Source organism: Neofelis nebulosa, chromosome 8 (genome assembly GCF_028018385.1).
Source record: "Neofelis nebulosa isolate mNeoNeb1 chromosome 8, mNeoNeb1.pri, whole genome shotgun sequence".
Lineage (NCBI taxonomy): Eukaryota > Metazoa > Chordata > Mammalia > Carnivora > Felidae > Neofelis > Neofelis nebulosa.
In genome coordinates, this window is record NC_080789.1 from 60,482,150 (window position 1) to 60,505,488 (window position 23,339).

The 23,339-nt window shown below is 35.1% G+C and overlaps 2 protein-coding genes across 2 annotated transcripts; both read right to left on the minus strand.

Moving 5' to 3' along the window:
* Positions 1-11,730: 11,730 nt before the first annotated feature.
* Positions 11,731-22,292, minus strand: LOC131519433 (olfactory receptor 6C3-like). The gene is made up of 2 exons (XM_058742469.1): positions 22,204-22,292; positions 11,731-12,879 (listed from the first exon to the last, which is right to left on the minus strand). Exon 2 carries the CDS (start codon positions 12,832-12,834, stop codon positions 11,896-11,898), a length of 939 nt encoding a protein of 312 aa, XP_058598452.1. The 5' UTR covers positions 12,835-12,879; positions 22,204-22,292; the 3' UTR covers positions 11,731-11,895.
* On the minus strand, positions 21,331-22,284 carry LOC131519431 (olfactory receptor 6C1-like). Its single transcript, XM_058742468.1, has one exon. It carries the CDS (start codon positions 22,267-22,269, stop codon positions 21,331-21,333), a length of 939 nt encoding a protein of 312 aa, XP_058598451.1. The 5' UTR covers positions 22,270-22,284.
* Positions 22,293-23,339: the final 1,047 nt, after the last annotated feature.

Here is a 23,339-nt window from a genome sequence, read left to right on the forward strand (position 1 = left end):
GCAATTTTTATAAAAAGGGCATACATCAACTTCTTTCTTTTCTTTTTTTTTTTTTCAACGTTTATTTATTTTTTTGGGACAGAGAGAGACAGAGCATGAACGGGGGAAGGGGCAGAGAGAGAGGGAGACACAGAATCGGAAACAGGCTCCAGGCTCTGAGCCATCAGCCCAGAGCCCGACGCGGGGCTCGAACTCACGGACCGCGAGATCGTGACCTGGCTGAAGTCGGACGCTTAACCGACTGCGCCACCCAGGCACCCCTACATCAACTTATTTCTATACATTAACCCAGATTTCTCGAAGGATCTGAGTTCTCAAGATATCCTACCTATTGCCACTTTAAGAAGTATTGTCTTGATACTTGAAATGAAGTAAGTTATAGTTGAAATGAAATAAGTTATAGTTGAATGAAATAAGTTATAGTTGAATGAAATAAGTTATAGTTGAATGAAATAAGTTATGGTTGAAATGAAGTTATAGTTGGAATATCTTTCCAGGTATGGTGGGCAAGATGATATGATCTTAGTAATGTTATTCAGCTAGTTATCATTTTATCTGCTCCATTCACAATGGACTCAGGGGGATTAGCTGAGTAAATAAACAAAAAGTACCATGGAGATTGGTGTTCTCCAGACACCAGCATTCAACAATAGTCCAAATTAGTAAATAATTTAGAATAGATTATTTTGGTGATTGTGGCCTGAAATCAGAGCAGAAAAAATACATAGAAGAATTTAAATTATAAAAATATTCACATTGTGCAAAACTAAAACTTAAGTATACCTGCTCAGTGTTAAGACACAGTGTTAAGACATAAAAGTAAATTATAAAAAGAATCCATAACTTCACAAGGAGAAGAAATTTAATGGTGTAAGAGATAAATAATTTCTCAATGGCAATAGATTTTAAATTGTGAACAAGTGGGCTTTTCTCTAATCTTAGGGAAAATATTAAGAATTCACTGTGATGTTTTAGACTGGGGCTGAGGTCTCAATCATTCTACACCATAAGAAATGCCATGTTTTTTAAGGTTTTACATTTTTACACTGAATGATGACATAGAAAACCTGTCATGATTATAATCATTACCATTTATTCACTCCATGATTACTTTTGGGATGTTTTCTATGTGTTGGGGTCAAGCTTAGGTTCTGAGGGTAGAGAGATGGAAAAGACAACTGTGTGCATAATTTTCACTTCTTACAACAGAAGGTGAGAATTCTACCTTATTTTAGAAACCTCAGATTCCTTTTCTCATGTCCAAGATAAGCAATATGTCCCTCATCCCGTGCATCATTTTATTTTTCAGTGCAGTGATCCGAAAAGATGTCTGTAATATCCCATTTACATTCATCATTTGGAACTTATATTTAGTTGCTATTTAAAAGAGGACAGAGAACAAACTGAGGGGTGATGGGGGGAGGGTGGGAGAGAGGGGAAAATGGGTGATGGGCATTGAGGAGGGCACTTGTTGGAATGAGCACTGGGTGTTGTATGTAAGCGATGAACCATGGGAATCTACCCCAAAAACCAAGAGCACACTTTACACACTGTATGTTAGCCAATTTGACAATTAATTATATTTAAAAAAAAAATAAAAGAGGATTTCCATAAGACATATAAATAGTTTAAAATCAATGGAAATTTGGATTACTTGATGATCTTAAAATGTTAGACAATTTCTGAAGAAAGATTTTAAGATTTTTTTTTGGAGACATGAAATTATTCAAGGTATATGACTAAGTAATAAAGAGTACACACTAAAGAAAGAGACTAGTAAAGCAAGCAGAAAAGCTATTTAAATTCAAAGTATATTAGTCTGTTCCTGAGAAAAGTCAAGAACTTGAATACTATGCCATACATGTGATCATGTTTTTAAAAAATTTTTTAATGTTTATTTATTTTTGAGAGAGAGAGAGAGAAAGAGTGAGAGCGAGCAGGGGAGGGTCAGAGAGAGTGGGAGACACAGAATCTGAGGCAGGGTCCAGGTTCTGAGCTGTCAACACAGAGCCTGACACAGGGCTTGAACCCACAGACTGTGAGATCATGCCCTGACCCAAAGCCGGGCGTTTATCCAACTGAGCCAGCCAGGCACCCCTGTGCTCATGTTTTATTATAAACATTGTCAGAATAGTATCTACGTGACGTTTATGTGTAGGTCATCATATTATTTAAAATTTTGTTATATAGAAACTGTTGTCACATCAAGATACATGGAAATTGCTTTAATGTATATGACCTCAACTTGATTAGGTATGGGAGGAAAGATGATTTTCCTTTTGCTCTTTTAGGTTCTTGGCTGAGAGCCCTCCCCTCCCCCACCCCCCCCATAATAAAAAAAAATTAACAGGAGAAAAACAGAAGTTAAATAGCATGTGTACCTCCTGTATACATGGGAGAGATCCAGGAAAACGGAGTAATTCCTCCAAATGGCTCAAGCCACCACCTTTAATAATATCCTCACCTGTAGCCAAAAGAAGATGTTGTGCAGTGGGGAGGGAGCCAGTTATAGGAAGTTATCAAGGGAAACACAGTAAAGGAGGGTATGGTTGTTGTACAGATTTGCATTGCTGCCTTCTCCTTTGGTAAGAGTTTCTAGAGATTTGATTATCCTCCACTTCTTGGTACAGAGAGGGAGATACCCTTACAAACGGAATTTTCTTACATAATGCAAATACCTTACAAAAAAGTGACATCTCAGCTTACAGAGCTTTTCCTTTGTCTGTTATTTCTTTTTTTTTTTTTTAATTTTTTTTTTCAACGTTTTTTTTTTTTATTTATTTTTGGGACAGAGAGAGACCGAGCATGAACGGGGGAGGGGCAGAGAGAGAGGGAGACACAGAATCGGAAACAGGCTCCAGGCTCCGAGCCATCAGCCCAGAGCCCGACGCGGGGCTCGAACTCACGGACCACGAGATCGTGACCTGGCTGAAGTCGGACGCTTAACCGACGGTGCCACCCAGGCGCCCCTGTCTGTTATTTCTTAAACAAAACCAGCAAAAAATAATCCTATGCCAAAGAGACATATCAGGGGGTGATATAGTCTGCTCCCCTTCAGTACTTCTGCAAAGACCCTATTTCCAAAGAAGGTCATATCTGTAGGTTTCAGATGGACATGACCTTTGAAGGGCACTATGCAAAGCAGTACAGGACCCAAACAGATACTTCTAATAACAGTTTAAGCAATAATGTATTTCCAGGGAGCAGAGAAACTTACGTGCCTCAAACTTTTTAGCAGAATTTGCTTTTATATCAATATTTTCAATAATAGATTATAGGGAGATGCATAAAGATTGACAGAATATAAGTAATAAAGCTGTTACATTAAGCATAACTTTATCAATGAAGAAAAACTTAATCTTTTATCCTTTAAAGACATATCCATCAAAGATTAAAGATTGTCTTAAATCAATGGCATGCAATATAAGTTATTCATGATAAGACCTATAAGTTTGTATTTTAGCTTTAGTTTACTTTTAAATTCACACCTGAGACCATCCCTCCCACCCTCCACCACCAGTGATTAAAGTGATACAATTCATCAGTTGGCTATCCACTATGCATAGTAAAAATATTAAATATATGGATATCTAGTATTCACCTTCATTTAAAGTTGTGAAATAAAAATGAATACAATGAATATATACAAAATTATAAATAAGCAAAAACACAGTTGGAAAAAATGAGTCAAGTTTATATATGGCGTGTTAATAAACTCCTTTCTACTCATGTGGCTCAGTAGTTCATTTTACCTTCTGTTGTAAGCAACACGATGCTTCTTAGACATCTAAGGGCTTACCCCCAATCAGAAAAAAATGTCTTAAACAATATTTTCCTAATTTTATCATTCTACAATGATCTTGCTGCAGAATTATCACATGGTTTTGTGACTTGAAACTGGGTTTGCCTTTAGGTGGATGTTGAGCCAAAAACAATGAGCAAGTTAAAGAATAGGAAAGGAAGGGATTTACTTGCAACAAGTAAAGGAGAACACCTGGGATATTTCCTAAAGTGGTGTGTCCTTCATCAACAAAACTGGAGAAATTTTAAACCAAGGGTGAATACATATTCATCCAGAGGCTTGCAAAATGGGAAATTCAGCATGGAATTGGGAGAAAATTCCAAGGTGACTGAGTTAATTGAAATCACAAGGGCTGGCAAGGGTCACTTCTCTGGCTTTGGTTGGTGTGATCTCTTAAATTGTGCAAAGGCATTTAAATCCTGCAAACATAACAAGAATGCATCAGGCCAATCTTTACTTTTGAATCAGCCCTGGGAGTTCTACCACTGATTTATTGTTTCTCATATGACTGTGCTGTCTCCTGACCTTAAAGTGGCTATTTGTTCTTACCTTGTTTTATTGACTATTGAAGTCTACTCTTCTGCAATTTCAACATATCCTAGGAAGTTCTGCAAGAAATGTGCTTTGGACAAGTAGTGCTGCTCAGGTATAGGTCCCAAGATGGCAGGGGCCTAAAACAACTTTTCTTATGTCAAGAAAGCTATGTCTCATCTTTTTCAGGGGACCCCAAACTCTTTCTGCTTATAGTTTTAAGGTAGTGATTTTGTATTTGTCATTTTTTCCTGTATTTGTTAATTGGCATTATTCTGTAAGAAAGAATTCACTTTTTTCCACTTTTATTTAATTATACAATCATTTCTTTATAGTATGTACAAATGATTATTTTAAAAAGTTTCAAACACTTATTTATTTTTGAGAGAGAGAGTATATGGAGGAGAAGCAGAGAGATGGAGACAGAGGATCTGAAGTAGGCTCTGCGCTGTGAGCACAGAGCCTGATATGGGTCTTGAACTCACAAACCTACCATGAGATCATGACCTGAGCCAAAATCAAGAGTCAGCTGCTTAACCAACCTAGGTGCCACCCAAGCGCCCCAACACTAATGAATATAAATTGTATCCTTTGGATTATAATATAATACTAGATTCTTTATTTTTTAAATTCTCTATCTTTGGCCTTTGGATCTTTTAATGGCTCTTGAATCCTTTCAACCTGACTCCATCTTTAAAAAAAATTTTTTTTTTGAGTTTTGAGGTTTTCCTAGGGTCTGTCAGTGGACAGTGATGAGAAATCTTTCTGTGCACACTAATCCATGTATACAAAGCATCAGCATGCATTTATGTATCAATATACCTGTATATACACATGTACATTTTTTTTAATGTTTATTTTATTTTTGAGAGAGACAAAGTATGAGCAGGGGAGGGTCAGAGAGAGAGGGAGACACAGCATCTGAAGCAGACTCTAGGATCTGAGTTGTCAACACAGAGCCCGACACAGGGCTCAAACTCAACAACCATGAGATCATGACCTGAGCTGAAGTCAGACGCCCAACCGACCCAGCCCCCCAGGTCCCCCTTCAAATACAAATACATTTGTAGAGAGTGTTGATTCTCATTATTCCAGGTAGTTATGCTCCATTGGCTTTCCACACTGAATTAGCAATATTGAGTTTTTGTTCCTAGGGGGAATAGAAAGGTACATTCCTTCAAGCCTCTGTCACATCATTTTCACCAACTCAAACCACTTGTTATTATATAGGTTATATGCAATTTGTGCTATATGGCTTAGTTTTCCAGTGTCCTTTTAGAACAGACCAGTCTAATTAGCACTGAAACCCTGCTCTACATAATCATTTTCCTGTATGATATCTTAGAGATATTTAAAAATTCTTCCACAGCCTCTTGATCTGCAGAACTTGCCTAACCTGCAAATTTAACATTTCTTACACCTTGTCACCTTTTGAAAAATGTTAGCCAACAGCACTAGCTCTGTAGAGTTTAACATTTCCTAATAATGAGAAAACATGACCATAAATTTCTTTGGCTTTCAGACTTACAGTGCTGTCGTTATGCCCCCCCCCCCTTTTTTTTTTAATCTGTTTTCAGAGAACAAGCTGAGAATTGCTGGAGGTGTTGGGTGGGGGAATGTGCTAAATTTGTGATGGGCATTAAGGAAGGCACTTGTGATGAGCACTGGGTGTTCTATGTAAGTGATGAACCACCAAATTCTACTCCTGAAACAATTATTACACTATATGTTACTAATTTGGATTTAAAAAAAAAGTATAAAATCTGTTTTCATTTCATGCGTCTACAAATTTGTCTGCTTTTCATCTTCTCTATGGCTTCATGACACAGTAAAGATGCTACTTTAGCATTTTCAATAGAAGCCTCACGTACAGAGTGACAAAATTTCCTCTTCCTTTTTCTGAATGTACTACATTGTTGATCTATTAGCATTAAGCCAACAGTCCTAGAACTCATGCCTGGCCCAAACTTACCCAATAGATAGGTATTTTCTCTGTAAGTCACATCACAGTTCTTGCTCTCAAGACACTTAGTGCTATAGCACTGTGCTCTGGGTTCATTAAAAGCAGTGAAATAATTAAAACAGAAAAATGTGAAAAATGTGGCATTATGTAGGCCTTGACAAAGACTTTGTTTAAGGTATGAGAGCTGAAACAAGAAGGCAGATCATCACCTTGTTTAATTTCTGCTGGGAACAGGTGTAATGGATAACTCAAACTTTTTGCTGCTCTGCACATGTCCTGGACTGGCTCAAAAAGTGTCCCGTAGATTGATTTTGGGGTTGCAAATACATGCTAGAGAGTAGGAAAATGTACAAATAAGGAGTCTGAATAAGGAGGAACAACTTTATATAAAACGAATGTAAATTCATGATCCCTCCAATGTTGGTTCTTCAGACTTCATTCTTTATAAAATAGATTTATTTGTCAGTGTATGTCCCTCTTGATTTCCACTGACATCCTGGGTGATTATTTGTCATTTTCATTTGGTGAACTCACACACTATGGGTTGTTTACTATTCTATGGGTGGTTAAAATTGCATGGATATAAAATTGCTAACTGTAAAACTATTTGTATAATGTATGGCTTAAGGAATTATCAAGACAGCTGAAGGCAGATTTTAGGATGAGCTTTCTGGAATGATCTCAAAGCTGCCTCACAAAACTGAGCCCATGAGAGCTGCTCCTCAGGAATCTAGTACTATTGCTACAAAATGTAGAGTCATCTGAATCTACTATGCTCTATACTAGCAATACAGATATTTAACTGTTACTAAGTTTGTACCTTTTACAAATGTATCTGATTGGCAGAACTAAAATTACATTTAGAACCCTAGCTTCAAGGACAACTTAAAATGTAGTCTTTGCCGTCCTTGCATATAGATAGACATATTTGATGGAATTTGGAAGATGCAAAATGTTTAAGTTCATAATGTTTTTAGAGTAGTGATAGACAAAAGATAAATTTAAATTATTCACATCAATAAATCAAGTAAGCATTATTGTAATCCTCAATTTACAGATGTGGGAGTAGCATATAATGTACTATAGAAGGACAGTTTTCCTGCAGACACTGTTGTGATACATAAAGCTGAATTATTTTTGAGTAAATACCATGTGGTTAAAACTGACATTGTGTAAAATAATAGTATTAGTTTTAATTTATCAGGTGCTTGGAAGGTACCAGGCATGTTTGTAAGCCATTTATAAGCCTTGTCTAAATAAATATTTACAACGACCACCAGAGGAAATCCTATTATTCTCCTTAATTTTTATATTAGGAAGCTGAAGCTGACTCATTGAGAGTTGTGCGTAATTCTTCCAAAGTCTCACAAATGGAATTGTGTTTCTGGGGATTATATAGAGTGAATGATAGAGTAGATGAGCTGCTGAGACTTGAAGAAATCTGTCTCAAGGAAGCCACTTATATATGCTAAGTAATATTATTGAGCACCATTGTGATGTTTCACTATTGTCTATATGAAAACATCTCAAGTTAAGAAAATATTAAAATTGTGATAACCATGATAGTCTAATCATGGGGTTCCATATGGTACCTTAATGATTAAAAGATAGGATTTTCCCCTAAATATATCTACAGTGGAGATCCTGGGAGGTAGACCTATAAATAAAAGAGAGGTCCTGTCTATTGAGTTAGATAGATAGGTCCTATCTAAGGAGTTTAAGAGGTGTTGGTATTGTTTGAAGGGGTATAGCAATTTCTGTCTTTGGTTCTAAACACAAGGAATCCTAGAAAACCCAGATATAGAAACTTATTCAAACAAGATATCAGCAGAGGAATGATAATTTCAAGGCAGGAGATACCAATCATTTAGATAGGAAGTAGGCATTTTGACACTTTCATCCATTTGTTGATTAACAAATATTTGAGTAAATGACTACACTACAATAAACCCTTTGGTAGGCAATAATGGGCATAGTATTCCCTTTGCTAGAAAAATGCTCATGGTCTATTAATATAGTCATGAAAACTGAAATTCAAGTATATTGTGAAAACTTCTAATTATATTGATAATTATACTGTACCACGTGGATCATGTAATCCTATACGACTGTAAATTATAACAATCCTCGTCCAGTTTTATAGATGGAGCCAAAAAGACAAGTGAGCTTGGGAACTTTAGCACTGGAGATTTACCATCAGAGGGTGATGTAGGGCATGATGAACACCAAAATGTTCTGATTATTTAAGAATACAGAGGTTTACTCTGACTCAAATCAGAATGATGGAGAATGACTAAGTAATATCTATGAGTGAGATAATGAATTATCAATTGCATATTCTATGGTGATGGCTGCAGTTGTTGTTGTGGATAACTCAGTGTTCAATCCAAAAATAACAGAGAGTCTTGCCAATTGAGTGTCTATATTATCATACAGGTATATTTTGTATCTGAGACTACCAATGGAAAAGTTTGGGATTCTGAGTTTCTTTGGCTATTTTTCTGGTTTTAGGTTTAGGGATTTAATTTTAATTTCAAAGGAGTGCTTGTCTTCTGAATTTTTAATTTTCTGAGAGATGTTACTTTGAGAGAAATCCCCATAAGCCAAGTGTGGCATTTCGGTGGACTTATTTAGTACTCTTGTGAAAGAAAGTACTTTCGTGAAAGAATGCCATCCTATTCTGAAAGTCTGTTTCTTTGTATATGTTTATATTGCAAGATTTCTCCCTTCCCACAGGAATTGGCACAATGGCTTATTTGGGGGACATAGCTAGATTTGAATCATGGTTCTAATATATATTGGCCATATATACATTATTTGTTTCCTGTGAATTTCTATGTCTCATTCTTTAAAAGGAGAAGAGAAACATACCCACTTGAGGGGATTGTTAACACTCATAGGGGTAGATAAAATGTTTAATATCATTTAAAACATACAATACTCACATGAGGAAAGCGAGTATTGGTTTTATAGCATTATTTTACCTGTGTATAATAAATTGAATCAATAAAATTAGCTTTTCAAGGAAAACATAAAAAAGAAGTGGTGGCTACTTGTTACCTTCCGTTTATTTCCATGTGGTTCACATTCACTTCTCTCACTTTTACAATTGTGTTTTTTGCAATCATTATTCCCCTTGTCCAGAATATCCATTTGATTATAGTTCTTATTTTGAATTGGCGTTCTTACTTCATTACTGCAAATATTGTGAGCAATCCCATATTTCATATTGATATAGCCCTTGGTATATGTTTTTATAAAGATTCATTCTATATCTAAATGTCCACCTTTTGATGCATTGCCTGAAATTTTTTTTTTTTTAATTTTTTTTTTCAACGTTTATTTATTTTTGGGACAGAGAGAGACAGAGCACGAACGGGGGAGGGACAGAGAGAGAGGGAGACACAGAATCGGAAACAGGCTCCAGGCTCCGAGCCATCAGCCCAGAGCCCGACGCGGGGCTCGAACTCACGGACCGTGAGATCGTGACCTGGCTGAAGTCGGACGCTCAACCGACTGCGCCACCCAGGCGCCCCTGCCTGAAATTTTATAAGATGGAGATGGTATATCTTATTAACCAAACGGCTAGCACATGCTTGCAACATTTTAAAAGTATTTTTAGAAATAACATCTAAACGAATTTTCAATGATATAAGAATTAGGGAGAAATTATATTTGTGAGATTCTTATTCTGCTTATAGGAAGCTGTTACTATCCACGTATAGGTATTAAGTATTGTTATTGGGTTTTCTTTCTGTCTGTTTTGTTTGCATGGGTTTAATTTGACAAATACACCTCAGTGTTCACTAGATGTAAATGCCTGAAGTAGTCCTGGAAATATAGACTGTGGTCATTGATATAAATTCTTTCAAATAGATCCAAGAGAGGAATAGAAATGGAATGGTAATGGGTTAAACTTTGTATAAGATTAATGCCTGATTCACAATGCAGTTTGAGGGTAGAGGGAGCCTTGCTGGAGAGTGTCTTGGAGAATATCATAATCCTATTTCTCAAAACCCTTTTTTACTCAGGAAATAATGTGACTTTGTGTATAACATATATGCTAATGACCAAGAAATAAAATAAAAGGGAAACTAAGATGACAGCCAAAGCGGGCAAGTTTCCTCTTCTGCATGGGACTTTAGGGTTAAAAAGAACCAACATTTAGCAATTATTGTGAAGTTGACTGTAATTGTGCTAAGAAAAAAGGCAGGAAAACTGCCATTTTCTTTGATGATGATAACATCACCTGGCCTATAGGTTATTTAGGCCTAAGCTGCTGCATTTATCAAATTAAATTTTAATTATATGTTGTTTTTCTCCCCCACTACTTTGAGATAATTTAGGGTAATAATCATTCTTTTTCGTTATTATATCCTCAGTGCCTGTCATAAGTAAGAAAAACCTGGAGTTCATCACACATTAAAAAGTCCTTTAATTTAACAATTCTAATATTGACTATGAACTTTTGTTCATAAATTATTACATGTGAAATTCAATGAGAAATGAAAGTAACCCAGTAGTCTGGATTTTGAGATGAAAGAAAAGTGATTTACATCCCAGTTCTGAAAGCTGCAATCTCTGTAGCATTGAAGTCTCAACCTCAATTTCATTGTGTTTGTTCACCTATAAATTAGGAATAATGATGTTCATTTTCAAAGAGTTTTTGTAAAATAAATACTTCATGTGATTTGCTTAATACAAAAAAAAGTGTCTAGAATATTGTCAATAGATGTTATTTCTGTTCCGTACTTCCAAAAACCCTGAGGTTGATTCTAGATGCGACAATTAAAACTCAGATCTCCAGAAAGATGAACTTTTACCAGTTTATCATAGTTTCATACATTTTATACATTTGCCATGTTTTACGTTGCCTGTTCTCTACCCAGTTTTTAATTTTTGGGCGTATTTGATCTACGTAAAGAAAAATACATCTAACTAAAAGATAATAGTACTTGAAAGTACATCATAAGGTTGTTGTCAGGATTAAATGAGTTAATACAAAGAAAACAATAGATTTTGAGTGTAGGAATTGCTGAAAAATCTTATCTTCTACCCCAGTCTCTCTTTCTTCTTCTCGTTAGCACTATGATTAATATTATAAAGATTTTTTAATGTGTATGAGTTTCTAATTTTTAAAATATTTAAGTAGATATTTATATATTATTTCCAACCCCTAATGGTTGTGTTCATTTGATTTCATGGAAATGACAAATAGAATCAAAATTTTCTAATGACATTCATTTCCATTAGTAAGAATGAAAAGTTCAGAAATCTGCATGTACTCTTACACACTTACCATCAACCTAAAGCCCATGTCCCTTCAAAATCAAACCACTCCCATTCAAAATCATAATCATCAACCCAATTTTATTACTTCATCCAAATACATTTGAATAAAACTTCTGAATGTACAGAAAATTCTGAAACAATATTCACATTATCAAATTTATTGAGTTCCATGACTGGGAAATTTTAATAGGGGGATGGAAAAAAAGGGGAAAACACATAACTCAAGTAAAGGAAAGGGAGTTTTGAGAAAGTGTGAATAATAGAAAGCATTTCCAAGCACTTCATTCTTGTAATGCTACTAATGCATTCAATTACTGGAGAAAAACATAACCTTTTGGACAGTATCCTTAAAGGCTTGCTTTACTTGCTGGTTCCTCAGGGTATATATAAATGGATTCATCATAGGAGCCACAGAGGTATTCAGAATAGCTACTCCTTTGGTCAATGATGCCTTCTGTTTTGCGGAAGGGTTGGCATACATGAATATGCAGCTTCCATAAGAGATGGAAATGACAATCATGTGAGAGGAACACGTAGAAAATGCCTTTTTTCTCTGACTGGCGGAAGGCAGTTTCAGAATTGTTCTAATGATGAACATGTAGGATAGAATTATTAATGCCAAAGTGAAAAGCAGTATGACTATTGCAGAGTAAAAGCCAATCACTTCTAGGAGCCATGTGTCTGAGCAAGATAACTGCAAGAGGGGAAAATAGTCACAAGCAAAGTGATCGATGACATTGGAGCCACAGTAATCTAACTGGAGAAAAAGAATAACTGGTGGGAAGATATTTAAGAATCCTGCCAGCCAAGCACAAAAGACAAGTAAAATGCAGACTCTTTTGTTCATGATGGTTGCATAATGTAGGGGTTTACAGATGGCTACATAGCGATCATAGGACATGGCAGTTAGAAGATAAAACTCAGTTATACCCATGAAGATGAAGAAAAACAACTGAGCTGTACAATTATTGTATGAAATAGATTTGTCTCTGGTGATAATTGTGCCCAGAAATCTAGGAATACAGACAGTTGTAAAGGATATTTCTAATACAGAGAAGTTCCTGAGGAAGAAATACATAGGGGTCTGTAGATGGGAATCCACCAAGGTGAGAGTGATGATGGTCAAATTTCCAGTGACACTTAATATATATGTGATAATTAAAAAGAGAAAAATCACAGTCTGGAGCTTGGGGTCATCAGATAGCCCTAGAAGAATGAATTCTTTGGGTACTGTGTGGTTTTTCATCGCTGATCATTTTTCCCCACTTTCAAACAGAGAATGTATGTTCCCCTATAGAAAATAAAAGAGTTAAAAGAAGATTGAGGATAGAATATAAAATGTTTAAATATCCATGATGATGAATAATCTATGAAAGCCAAAAACACATGTTCCCCTTCAGCAACCCTGTCCAATTCCTATTGGACCTTACATTCAAGTAATAACATGATCTGAAGTTAAAGATTGATATTTTATTATTGAGTATACACAATCACAGGCCATGGATTAAAAAAAATGTCTTTTGCTAGCATTTAAGCAGAAGCTATTTCTTCTAATGTTTCTTTAAGATTAAGCATCTAATTATTCTTTTTTATAAAACCATGAAAATATTCTGATTGATCTTTTCTTTTCCTCAGTACTATAAAACAAGTCTGGATTATGGATAATCTAAATACAGAGTTTGAAATCTTACAGGGGTCATTTAGGCTATCTCCACATTTTCTATTTTGAAGCCCACATAGTTGAGGGAACTCTCACAAGGTTAAACAACTTGTCACCATAGTAATCATCTCACAAGTTTATCCATGGGAATGTTTTGTTCGCATTCTCTTGTTAATTACTTTCTTCAAGGTTTGGTTGATGCTACCCTCCCTTTTCTTATCTTTTTAAATCCTTTTCCGATAAAAGTCCAGAAGGACAAGAAGGCAGTCTTCTTCTATTACTAAAATAATTATAGCCTAGAAATAGTTTAATTCATACAATGTAGAATTCTATTTTTTGTTTTTTTTACAGTATTGTCATGGAAAATGAACAAGTAGGTGATCAGTATAGCATTTACTGGGAAACAGATAACCTTTCCAATTGGGAATTTTTTTTTCAATTTTTAAATTTTTAATGAAATTCCAGTTACTTAACATGTAGTGTAATAATGATTTCAGGAGTAGAATTTAATTATTCATTACTTACATATAACATCCACTGCTCATCCCAGCAAGTGTTCTCCTTAATGCCCATCCCCCACCCAACACCCAACATAATGTATGTAACAAAAATGATTATAATATAGATCTACCTTTAAAATTAAATGTAATAAGTATATTTACACTTGAATTTAACACAAAAAATAAGCAATTAGATATATTAAACTAGGAAAACAGTTTTTTATTCTAAGAAATGGTAACTCTTAAAAGGGAAAGTATGAAAGATCCAATAGGGAATAAAAAAAATTGTATTTTTATAACAGACCACGATTTCAAGTTAGAAAGAAAGAACAATCCAGGATTGATTTGTGTGTTCCTTCTTTAGCATTTTATTAATAGTCTCTTGGTAGTAAACAATTATTTAATTTGTAATATTGAAAGATTTGTGAATCCACAAACATATACAAATAATATTTTTAAAGACATTTGAATAAAATGAAGGTATATATATATTGAAGAATAAAAAATTGACTTACTTCTTGGTCTTCTTGATGATTTAATCTCAGATTTTATCATCTGATTTGCTTAAACATTTACATAATTTCAGAGCTGCTAAATTGAATTAGCAAAAGATTTAGTTTCTATTGTGCTCTCAAAACAGCGTATTGATTTTTAAAACAAACAAGTATACTGATTTAGCTTTGTCATGGTTTTAAGGATCATAATTCTCTTTGTTGCTAGATTAGTTATATGTGACTCACAATATCCTTCATTACTGATGCTATGAATTTCTGAAAACATAATACAACTCATTCTGGCTTTTCATCTCTTATCAAGCTCCATGTACTAATTCACTTACACCTGGGTTGACTAGTAAAGTACTCTTCCATTTGCCTCTTTTCATATAGTACAAAAAATGATTTATTAAATCATTTTTCTTTCTATTCGTGTAAACATTTAAAATCAATAGTTTGTAATTCTATGATTATGCATCTATAAAAACCTAAGTAATATTTTCCTTAGGTTCAGGGACTGCTATATTTTCCTGCAAATGCTGTTTTGAAGAACAGAAAATAAGGAATGTTCTTCTCTAGGCATGCCATACAAATGGAACTGGACTGATTTTATGTGCCTTTTTGTTGGCCCAGGGGAATTGATTAAGTAAACTGAGTGCTAAGGAGAAGAATCATTAAAGATAGGGGTGAATCATTTTTATAAATATTGATTAAAAAATATAAAAAGCAAACTTATAGGCAAATGTACAAACAACATTATAATGAATGTGTGGGAGCTTGACTTGGAATTTCACCCTTCTGATTATACAAGGAAGTCACATTTTTCTTCCAGAAACTTTGGACTTTTCCTCAGTAGAATTGGTGCCCTTATATCCTTTGAATTCTGGCAACCCCGAGAAGAATTCTTTAGCAGAATGAAATGGTAGAAAACACTGCTGTTGATTTCTAGTGTGAGTTGATTGCCTTCTGAAATGGACAACCAGTTAAAGACATGAGAAGGTTTATCCCTGTATTGGGCCTTTGAATTTAGGGAAACCCTTCCCATAGCTCCCGCTAATGTGGCTTTTATTACCTTTTGACTACTTTCTTTCATTATGTTATTTACTTCCATTAAATACTGGTTTATATTTGTGCATATGACATCTTTTTGTGGTGAGAATATTTTTGAACCAATAAAATAAATATCTGGAATCCGGCATCGAATATTTTTAACTTGTCTATTTTCACATTTTCTTCAATGAGAGATGCTGTTTTTATTACTAGAAGAATACGATATTTGAATATCATATATGTAATGTACACATATATGTACACATATGTAATATAATTTCACATTTGATGACTTATCTTTATTTTCTTCAGTTAAAAATGTGAGCATAAAACATGCATGCATTAATGCCAGAAATGCAGATAATATGCAGGATTGAAAGATGAGAATATTTGAAAGTGGGACAAAAGAAAGAAGTGAGAAGGGATGAACAAATAACTAGCTAACACATAGAACAATAGATAGATGCCGAGATGTGTTGAATTTATTTATTTTTTAAAATATTTATTTATTTTGAGAGAGAGATAGCAGGGGAGGGGCAGAGAGAGAGAGAATCCCAAGCAGGCTCTGCTCTGTCAGCACAGAGCCTAACACAGGGTTCGAGCTCATGAACCATGAGATCATGGCCTGAGCCAAAACCAAGAGTTGGTCGCTTAACCAACTGAGCCACCCAGGCACCCTGAGATGTGTTGAATTTATAATTGATACATATTAAAACAGTAATTGAAAATATTCATTCAATATATTTCAATAGAGATAGTGAAACTGATTTTCTACTTATGAAAATTCTATTCCTTTGCCTTTATTTTTGTTTCCAAATAGTGATTCTGTTTTGTTCTGAGCTTTTATTGGTTACCAGGCACTGACCATACACTTAAATTATCTCAACTTTTTCAAACAAGCAGACAACACAAAACCCTCTGAGGTCAGTGCTATTATTCAGGTAAAGACTCTGAAGTAGAAAGAAGTTAGCTAAGTGTGTGCTGACCACCACTTGTGTGTTTGTGAACAATGCAGTCTTCATTGATTTTCTTACAGGAAAAGGAAGTGAGTTTCTATCTCACAAAGCACTGCACTTCATTTGAAATATCCTATTAGACAGGTTTCTTCTCCACATCTTTTCTGAGACTCCTAGATGCTGAATTGCATGTCTTTCTTACTTGATCATTCTCTCAGTCTCTTACGTTCTTACATTATTGTTTTATTCCTAGTTCCTAATAGCTGTCTAGCTTTTCTCTGGACCTCCTCATAATTTACTTTTAATTAAGGCTGATTATACCTGCTACGTATCCAAAAGATACTAGGACATCAGGTTTTTAAGAATGTGTCAATTACCTTCATGTCTTGTGAGGTTGATGAGTGACTATGTTTAAGGCCAATGAAACATTGTTCAGCTACCAGGTTTCACTCTCCTACAGTTACAAATAATGTTTTACTGTAACACGTTCAAAATCATAAAATAAAATTTATTAAATCAAGTGGTTAAGGGATCCAAATAATTTAAGACTTTCTTAGAAGGACCTCTCATAGAGTTCTGAGCCTGGGTGGCTCAGTCAGTTGAGACTTGATTTTGGCTAGGGTCATGATCTCAGGGCCAAGGGATCAAGCCCCATTTTGGGCTATATGCTGAGCACAGAGCCTGCTTGGGATTCTCTCCCTCTGTCCCTCCCCGCCTCTTGCTTTCTCTGTATAAAATAAATTTAAAAAAATTATTAAAGACTTTCTCTGAAAGCCTGAACTGACATCATATTACTAAATAATTCCAGTGCATATAACTAATTGTTTTCAGTGATATAGTAACATCCTTTTTAGGTAAGCTATCCTGCCCCTGCAGGATGTGTGATTGATCTCCCATTTACTGAATACTATCAGTTATTGACCTATTATTCTATAAGTTGAATTTATAATTTCAGAAGTGTATCAACTGACAGGTGATGTTGGATTTCATACATTTCTTGGTGTATCCCAAATAGTTCTAAGAATTTTTCTATGAGAAAAATAAGGGTTTTCATCATGGGAATTCCTACTATTAGAAAGCTCAGTAGGAAAACCTAATAAGAAGTGTTATCATTGACTTCATGAAAAGTCAAAGAAATAAATTTGTACATAGTTTTTGGATGGCCTAATGTAAAATAAAAGAAAATGAACATCAAATGCATTAGAAATATTCAATTATTTCTTTCTCATTCAACGTTGTCTAGTTATGATATACACATTTGAACATTGTTTTAGAAGCTAACTCTGTCATGTACATTATTATGTAAATAGCATGTGTTTCTGTTGGACAAAATAGTTAGTGCTCTGATTGCTAGGACAGTGGAGCCATTCTACATTATTTAAACTTATTTATTCAAAAAATATTTATTGAATACCCACTACATGGCAGACACATGTTCTAAATGAGGAGGAATAGTGACTTCCAGTAAATGTTTAACAGCTGCCTCAGCGAGTGGAGGTGAGGAGCGCATCAGTAGAGTTTATCAATTTTTAAGATGTAAAGTCTCCCACCATGGCAGGTGATGTGGCCTTTCTGACTGCAGAATTGAGGAGACACAAGCACAGTTGGCTGTTGGGAAGTGTAAAGGCAGGTCCCAGCACAGCACTGCTGGAACACATCATTGTGTCTACAAAGTGGACAGAGATCCCTGCTTTCATGGGGTGAGGGAGGGGTGTGAGACAGACAATAAGCAATGGACACAATTGATTAGTACATTATATGGTCTTTTGTAAATTAATGTTTTGTAAAGGAAGAGAAAATTTAAAAACCTTGGAGGTGGGGAGCCACTAAATTTTAAATAGTGTCATTGGGGTGGGCCTTATTGAGGGGACATGAGGATGTCTGGTTTATTCCATGCAGATATCTGGGAGGGGAGTATGTCATGGTTAAGAAACATTTAGTGTAAATACAGCAAGGCCGTAGGAGGAAAATAATGTTCTTTGCAAAGAAATATTTGTTTCTTCTTTTCCAGCAGTTTTGAATGTATATATTATTCTTGTGCTAATGCCCTGGATAGAACTGTCAGTGGAGTGCAGAATAAAAGCAGTGTTGGTTGGCTTGTAATAGATTTTTGTTAAATAGGTTTTCTATGAACAAAGTATATATATTATGAACAAAGTATATTATGAAATAAAGAAGGCATCTTTTGCACTTCAATGAATTGTTCCTGTAAACTGTTATATCAAAATAGCCAGTAAAGATAAGAGAAAGTTATAACTCTTAGCCATTGATTATCAAAAAGAGCAGTTTAAGTTTAAGCACTTGTTTAAATATTCCCCTGAACCATATGTAGTCATATCTGGTATCTAGGAATATTTATTTCTTCAGGTTTTTTTTTTTTTTGAAGAACTGGTATTGTGTATCTGATAATTATGGAATTCCAAAAAAAAAAAAGGGATTAATTCAAGTTTTCCTAATTATGTTTTAAATTGATAAATTATTTAGCACAGAAAATTTTAAACTGGGTAATGAAAGATGTTTTTTGATTTCTCAAAATATATATAATTACATTTCTCTTTCAGTGGTACTGTTTCTTATATAATTACTAATAGTGCTATAATATGGAGAGGATAGTAACTGCAATATTCTAATAAGACTGTCAAGCTGTATTTACAGTCTCTGTATAGTAATTTAAAATAATGTTAAACTTGATTGAATATTTTCTGAATTTCTAAAGAGTATTTCTGATGAAATTATAAAACACAGTTTTCTCCCCAATGCTCTTGCTCTTTTTCTGTCTCTGAATTCTCTAGGAATTACTGTGGAAAACCTGGAATTTAAAACTATTTAAAGTACCAGAGACATCACTACAAGCATAAAACATACAGACATCACAATGACTCTAAACCCGTATCTTTCTATAATAACACTGAATGTAAATGGATTAAATGCGCCAACCAAAAGACATAGGGTATCAGAATGGATAAAAAAACAAGACCCATCTATTTGCTGTCTACAAGAGACTCATTTTAGGTCTGAGGACACCTTTAGATTGAGAGTGAGGGGATGGAGAACTATTTATCATGCTACTGGAAGCCAAAAGAAAGCTGGAGTAGCCATACTGATATCAGACAAACTAGACTTTAAATTAAAGGCTGTAACAAGAGATGAAGAAGGGCATTATATAATAATTACAGGGTCTATCCATCAGGAAGAGCTAACAATTATAAATGTCTATGCGCCAAATACCGGAGCCCCCAGATATATAAAACAGTTACTCATAAACATAAGCAACCTTATTGATAAGAATGTGGTCATTGCAGGGGACTTTAACACACCACTTACAGAAATGGATAGATCATCTAGACACACAGTCAATAAAGAAACAAGGGCCCTGAATGATACATTGGATCAGATGGACTTGACAGATATATTTAGAACTCTGCATCCCAAAGCAACAGAATATACTTTCTTCTCGAGTGCACATGGAACATTCTCCAAGATAGATCATATACTGGGTCACAAAACAGCCCTTCATAAGTTTACAAGAATTGAAATTATACCATGCATACTTTCAGACCACAATGCTATGAAGCTTGAAATCAACCACAGGAAAAAGTCTGGAAAACCTCCAAAAGCATGGAGGTTAAAGAACACCCTACTAACGAATGAGTGGGTCAACCAGGCAATTAGAGAAGAAATTAAAAAATATATGGAAACAAACGAAAATGAAAATACAACAATCCAAACGCTTTGGGACGCAGCGAAGGCAGTCCTGAGAGGAAAATACATTGCAATCCAGGCCTATCTCAAGAAACAAGAAAAATCCCAAATACAAAATCTAACAGCACACCTAAAGGAAATAGAGGCAGAACAGCAAAGGCAGCCTAAACCCAGCAGAAGAAGAGAAATCATAAAGATCAGAGCAGAAATAAACAATATAGAATCTAAAAAAACTGTAGAGCAGATCAACGAAACCAAGAGTTGGTTTTTTGAAAAAATAAACAAAATTGACAAACCTCTAGCAAGGCTTCTCAAAAAGAAAAGGGAGATGACCCAAATAGATAAAATCATGAATGAAAATGGAATTATTACAACCAATCCCTCAGAGATACAAACAATTATCAGGGAATACTATGAAAAATTATATGCCAACAAATTGGACAACCTGGAAGAAATGGACAAATTCCTAAACACCCACACTCTTCCAAAACTCAATCAGGAGGAAATAGAAAGCTTGAACAGACCCATAACCAGCGAAGAAATTGAATCGGTTATCAAAAATCTCCCAACAAATAAGAGTCCAGGACCAGATGGCTTCCCAGGGGAGTTCTACCAGACGTTTAAAGCAGAGATAATACCTATCCTTCTCAAGCTATTCCAAGAAATAGAGAGGGAAGGAAAACTTCCAGACTCATTCTATGAAGCCAGTATTACTTTGATTCCTAAACCAGACAGAGACCCAGTAAAAAAAGAGAACTACAGGCCAATATCCCTGATGAATATGGATGCAAAAATTCTCAATAAGATACTAGCAAATCGAATTCAACAGCATATAAAAAGAATTATTCACCATGATCAAGTGGGATTCATTCCTGGGATGCAGGGCTGGTTCAACATTCGCAAATCGATCAACGTGATACATCACATTAACAAAAAAAAAGAAAAGAACCATATGATCCTGTCAATCGATGCAGAAAAGGCCTTTGACAAAATCCAGCACCCTTTCTTAATAAAAACCCTTGAGAAAGTCGGGATAGAAGGAACATACTTAAAGATCATAAAAGCCATTTATGAAAAGCCCACAGCTAACATCATCCTCAATGGGTAAAACTATTTAAAAGAAGGAACTGAGGCCAAGCTCATAGTTACAGAGTGGAAAGACTAGCTCAAAGGTGGGGAAATGAATGAAAGAGGGATGGAATTTGAATAGAAAATACATATATATATTCAAATATCCTCAGTAAACTGCTGGCAATAGAAATAAAAGCAATGAAAAATAACTCCAGTGAGGCTATGTGTACTTAATAGATTTTTGAGGGGCCCTATTTTTTAACTATTCTTCATTATGCCTTTAATTTATGACAGTACTTTTAATTTTTTTCATTTTCTTGAGAAGAATACAATCTTTCTTGCCCTGCCCATGAAGGCTCGCCTGACTTGCTGATTCCTTAGGCTGTAAATAAAAGGGTTCAGCATGGGGGCCACTGAGGTGTTTAGCACAGCAACTCCCTTGCTCAGAGACACTCTGTCTTTTGCTGATGGATTAATATACATGAAAATGCAGCTGCCATAGGAGATGGAGATGACGATCATATGGGAAGAACAGGTGGAAAAGGCCTTTGTCCTCTGACTAGCAGAAGGAATCCTCAAAATTGTTCTGATGATATATATGTAGGACAGAATTATTAATGCCAAAGTGAACAGTAGAGTAAGCACAGCACAGGAAAAACCCACTATCTCTAGGAATTTTGTGTCTGAACAAGAAAGGTGTAGTAAGGGGAAATAATCACAGGTAAAATGGTCTATAACATTGGACCTACAGTAATCAAGCTGTATGAACAGCATAAGTAATGGGAATATGATTAAGAATGACATTAGCCATGAAGCAAAGACAAGGAGTATGCAGACTCTGTGATTCATGATGGTCATGTAATGGAGAGGTTTGCAGATGGCAATGTAACGGTCATAGGACATGGCGGCCAGAAGGCAAAATTCAGTGACTCCCAAGAGAATGAGAAAAAAAAACTGAGTCATACAATCATTAAAGGAAATGGTTTTATCTCCTGTAATCATAGTGCCCAGGAACTTGGGTATGCTGACAGTTGTGAATGAAACCTCTAAGAAGGAGAAGTTTCTGAGGAAGAAATACATGGGGGTCTGGAGGTGGGAATCCAGCAGGGTAAGGGTGATAATGGTCAGGTTGCCAGTGATGCTGAGCATGTAGGTGACGAGCAGAGAGACAAAGATCACCACCTGAAGCTGTGGGTCATCTGACAATCCCAGGAGGATAAACTCTGTTATTTCTGTGTGGTTTCTCATATTTTTCTTCTCTTGTATAATCTAGAGGGAAAAGCACAAATAGAAGGATTAGAGGATTATTCATGGATACTGCTGGAATATGTCTCCGGAAGTAAACATATTATACCACACTGATTTAATTTAGGCGATCTTTAAGACAACTTAATAAAAGTAGGTAACACGTTTTAAAGTACATTTTTGCCATACGGCACACTCTGTATTTTACATAGAATGTTTCTTCTCAAAATCCTTATTTTACAGATTGGAAACTGAATCTAAAACAGTTATTAAAAATCTTATCTGAGTCATATACCCTAAATGAGAAAACAGGGATTTTAACCCAGGTTTTTCTGAATGTTTGATAACGGGACTAGAAATCCTGCCTGTTGACACAGAAATACTTCTCTCAAGGGTTGCCTTCTTATTGGGAAACTCCTTGTCCTTTTTCCAACCACAATAAAAGTGTCTCATTTTCTCATTCCTCTCACTGAATTTTCTGTATTATTACTTACTTGTAAAATGCAGAAAGACAGATGTGTCAGGAAAAATGTCCTTCAAATGGGGAGGTCTCCAAAATTTGAAAGTCATTGATGTTAAATCTTTAACAGTGTGACAAATTTCTGTTTTCATTCTGGCTCACATTCTCCTTTCAACCACCTACTCCTCATCTCAAGCCACAGATAATGAATTCATTGCCATAATGTTAATGTCCTCAGATTCTACAGTGTACAGAATACGGAAAAGGCAGAGCAGAAATTTAGTAGGTTGGATTTACATATTTCATGGGCTAAGGAAGCAAAATTGTATGAGTATCTAAAATAAACATGATCTTCTACAGAACTTTTTTCCTTCAAAATTTCTTCCATCTAAACCTTGTAGTGTATTCTCTCTGTATATGTCTTCTGCTTTCTATCGCGTATAGTATTTTTATATTTTCCTTTCTATGTACGTTAGCCTTTACTTGTAGAAGCTTTATTTTGTCAATACCTGGGAGTAATCAAGGAGATAGCACATGAAATCCCTTTATTTTCTCTTCCTGAATTATAATCATCATCATCATCATCAATGCATTTTAGAGAGAAGCTAAAAGT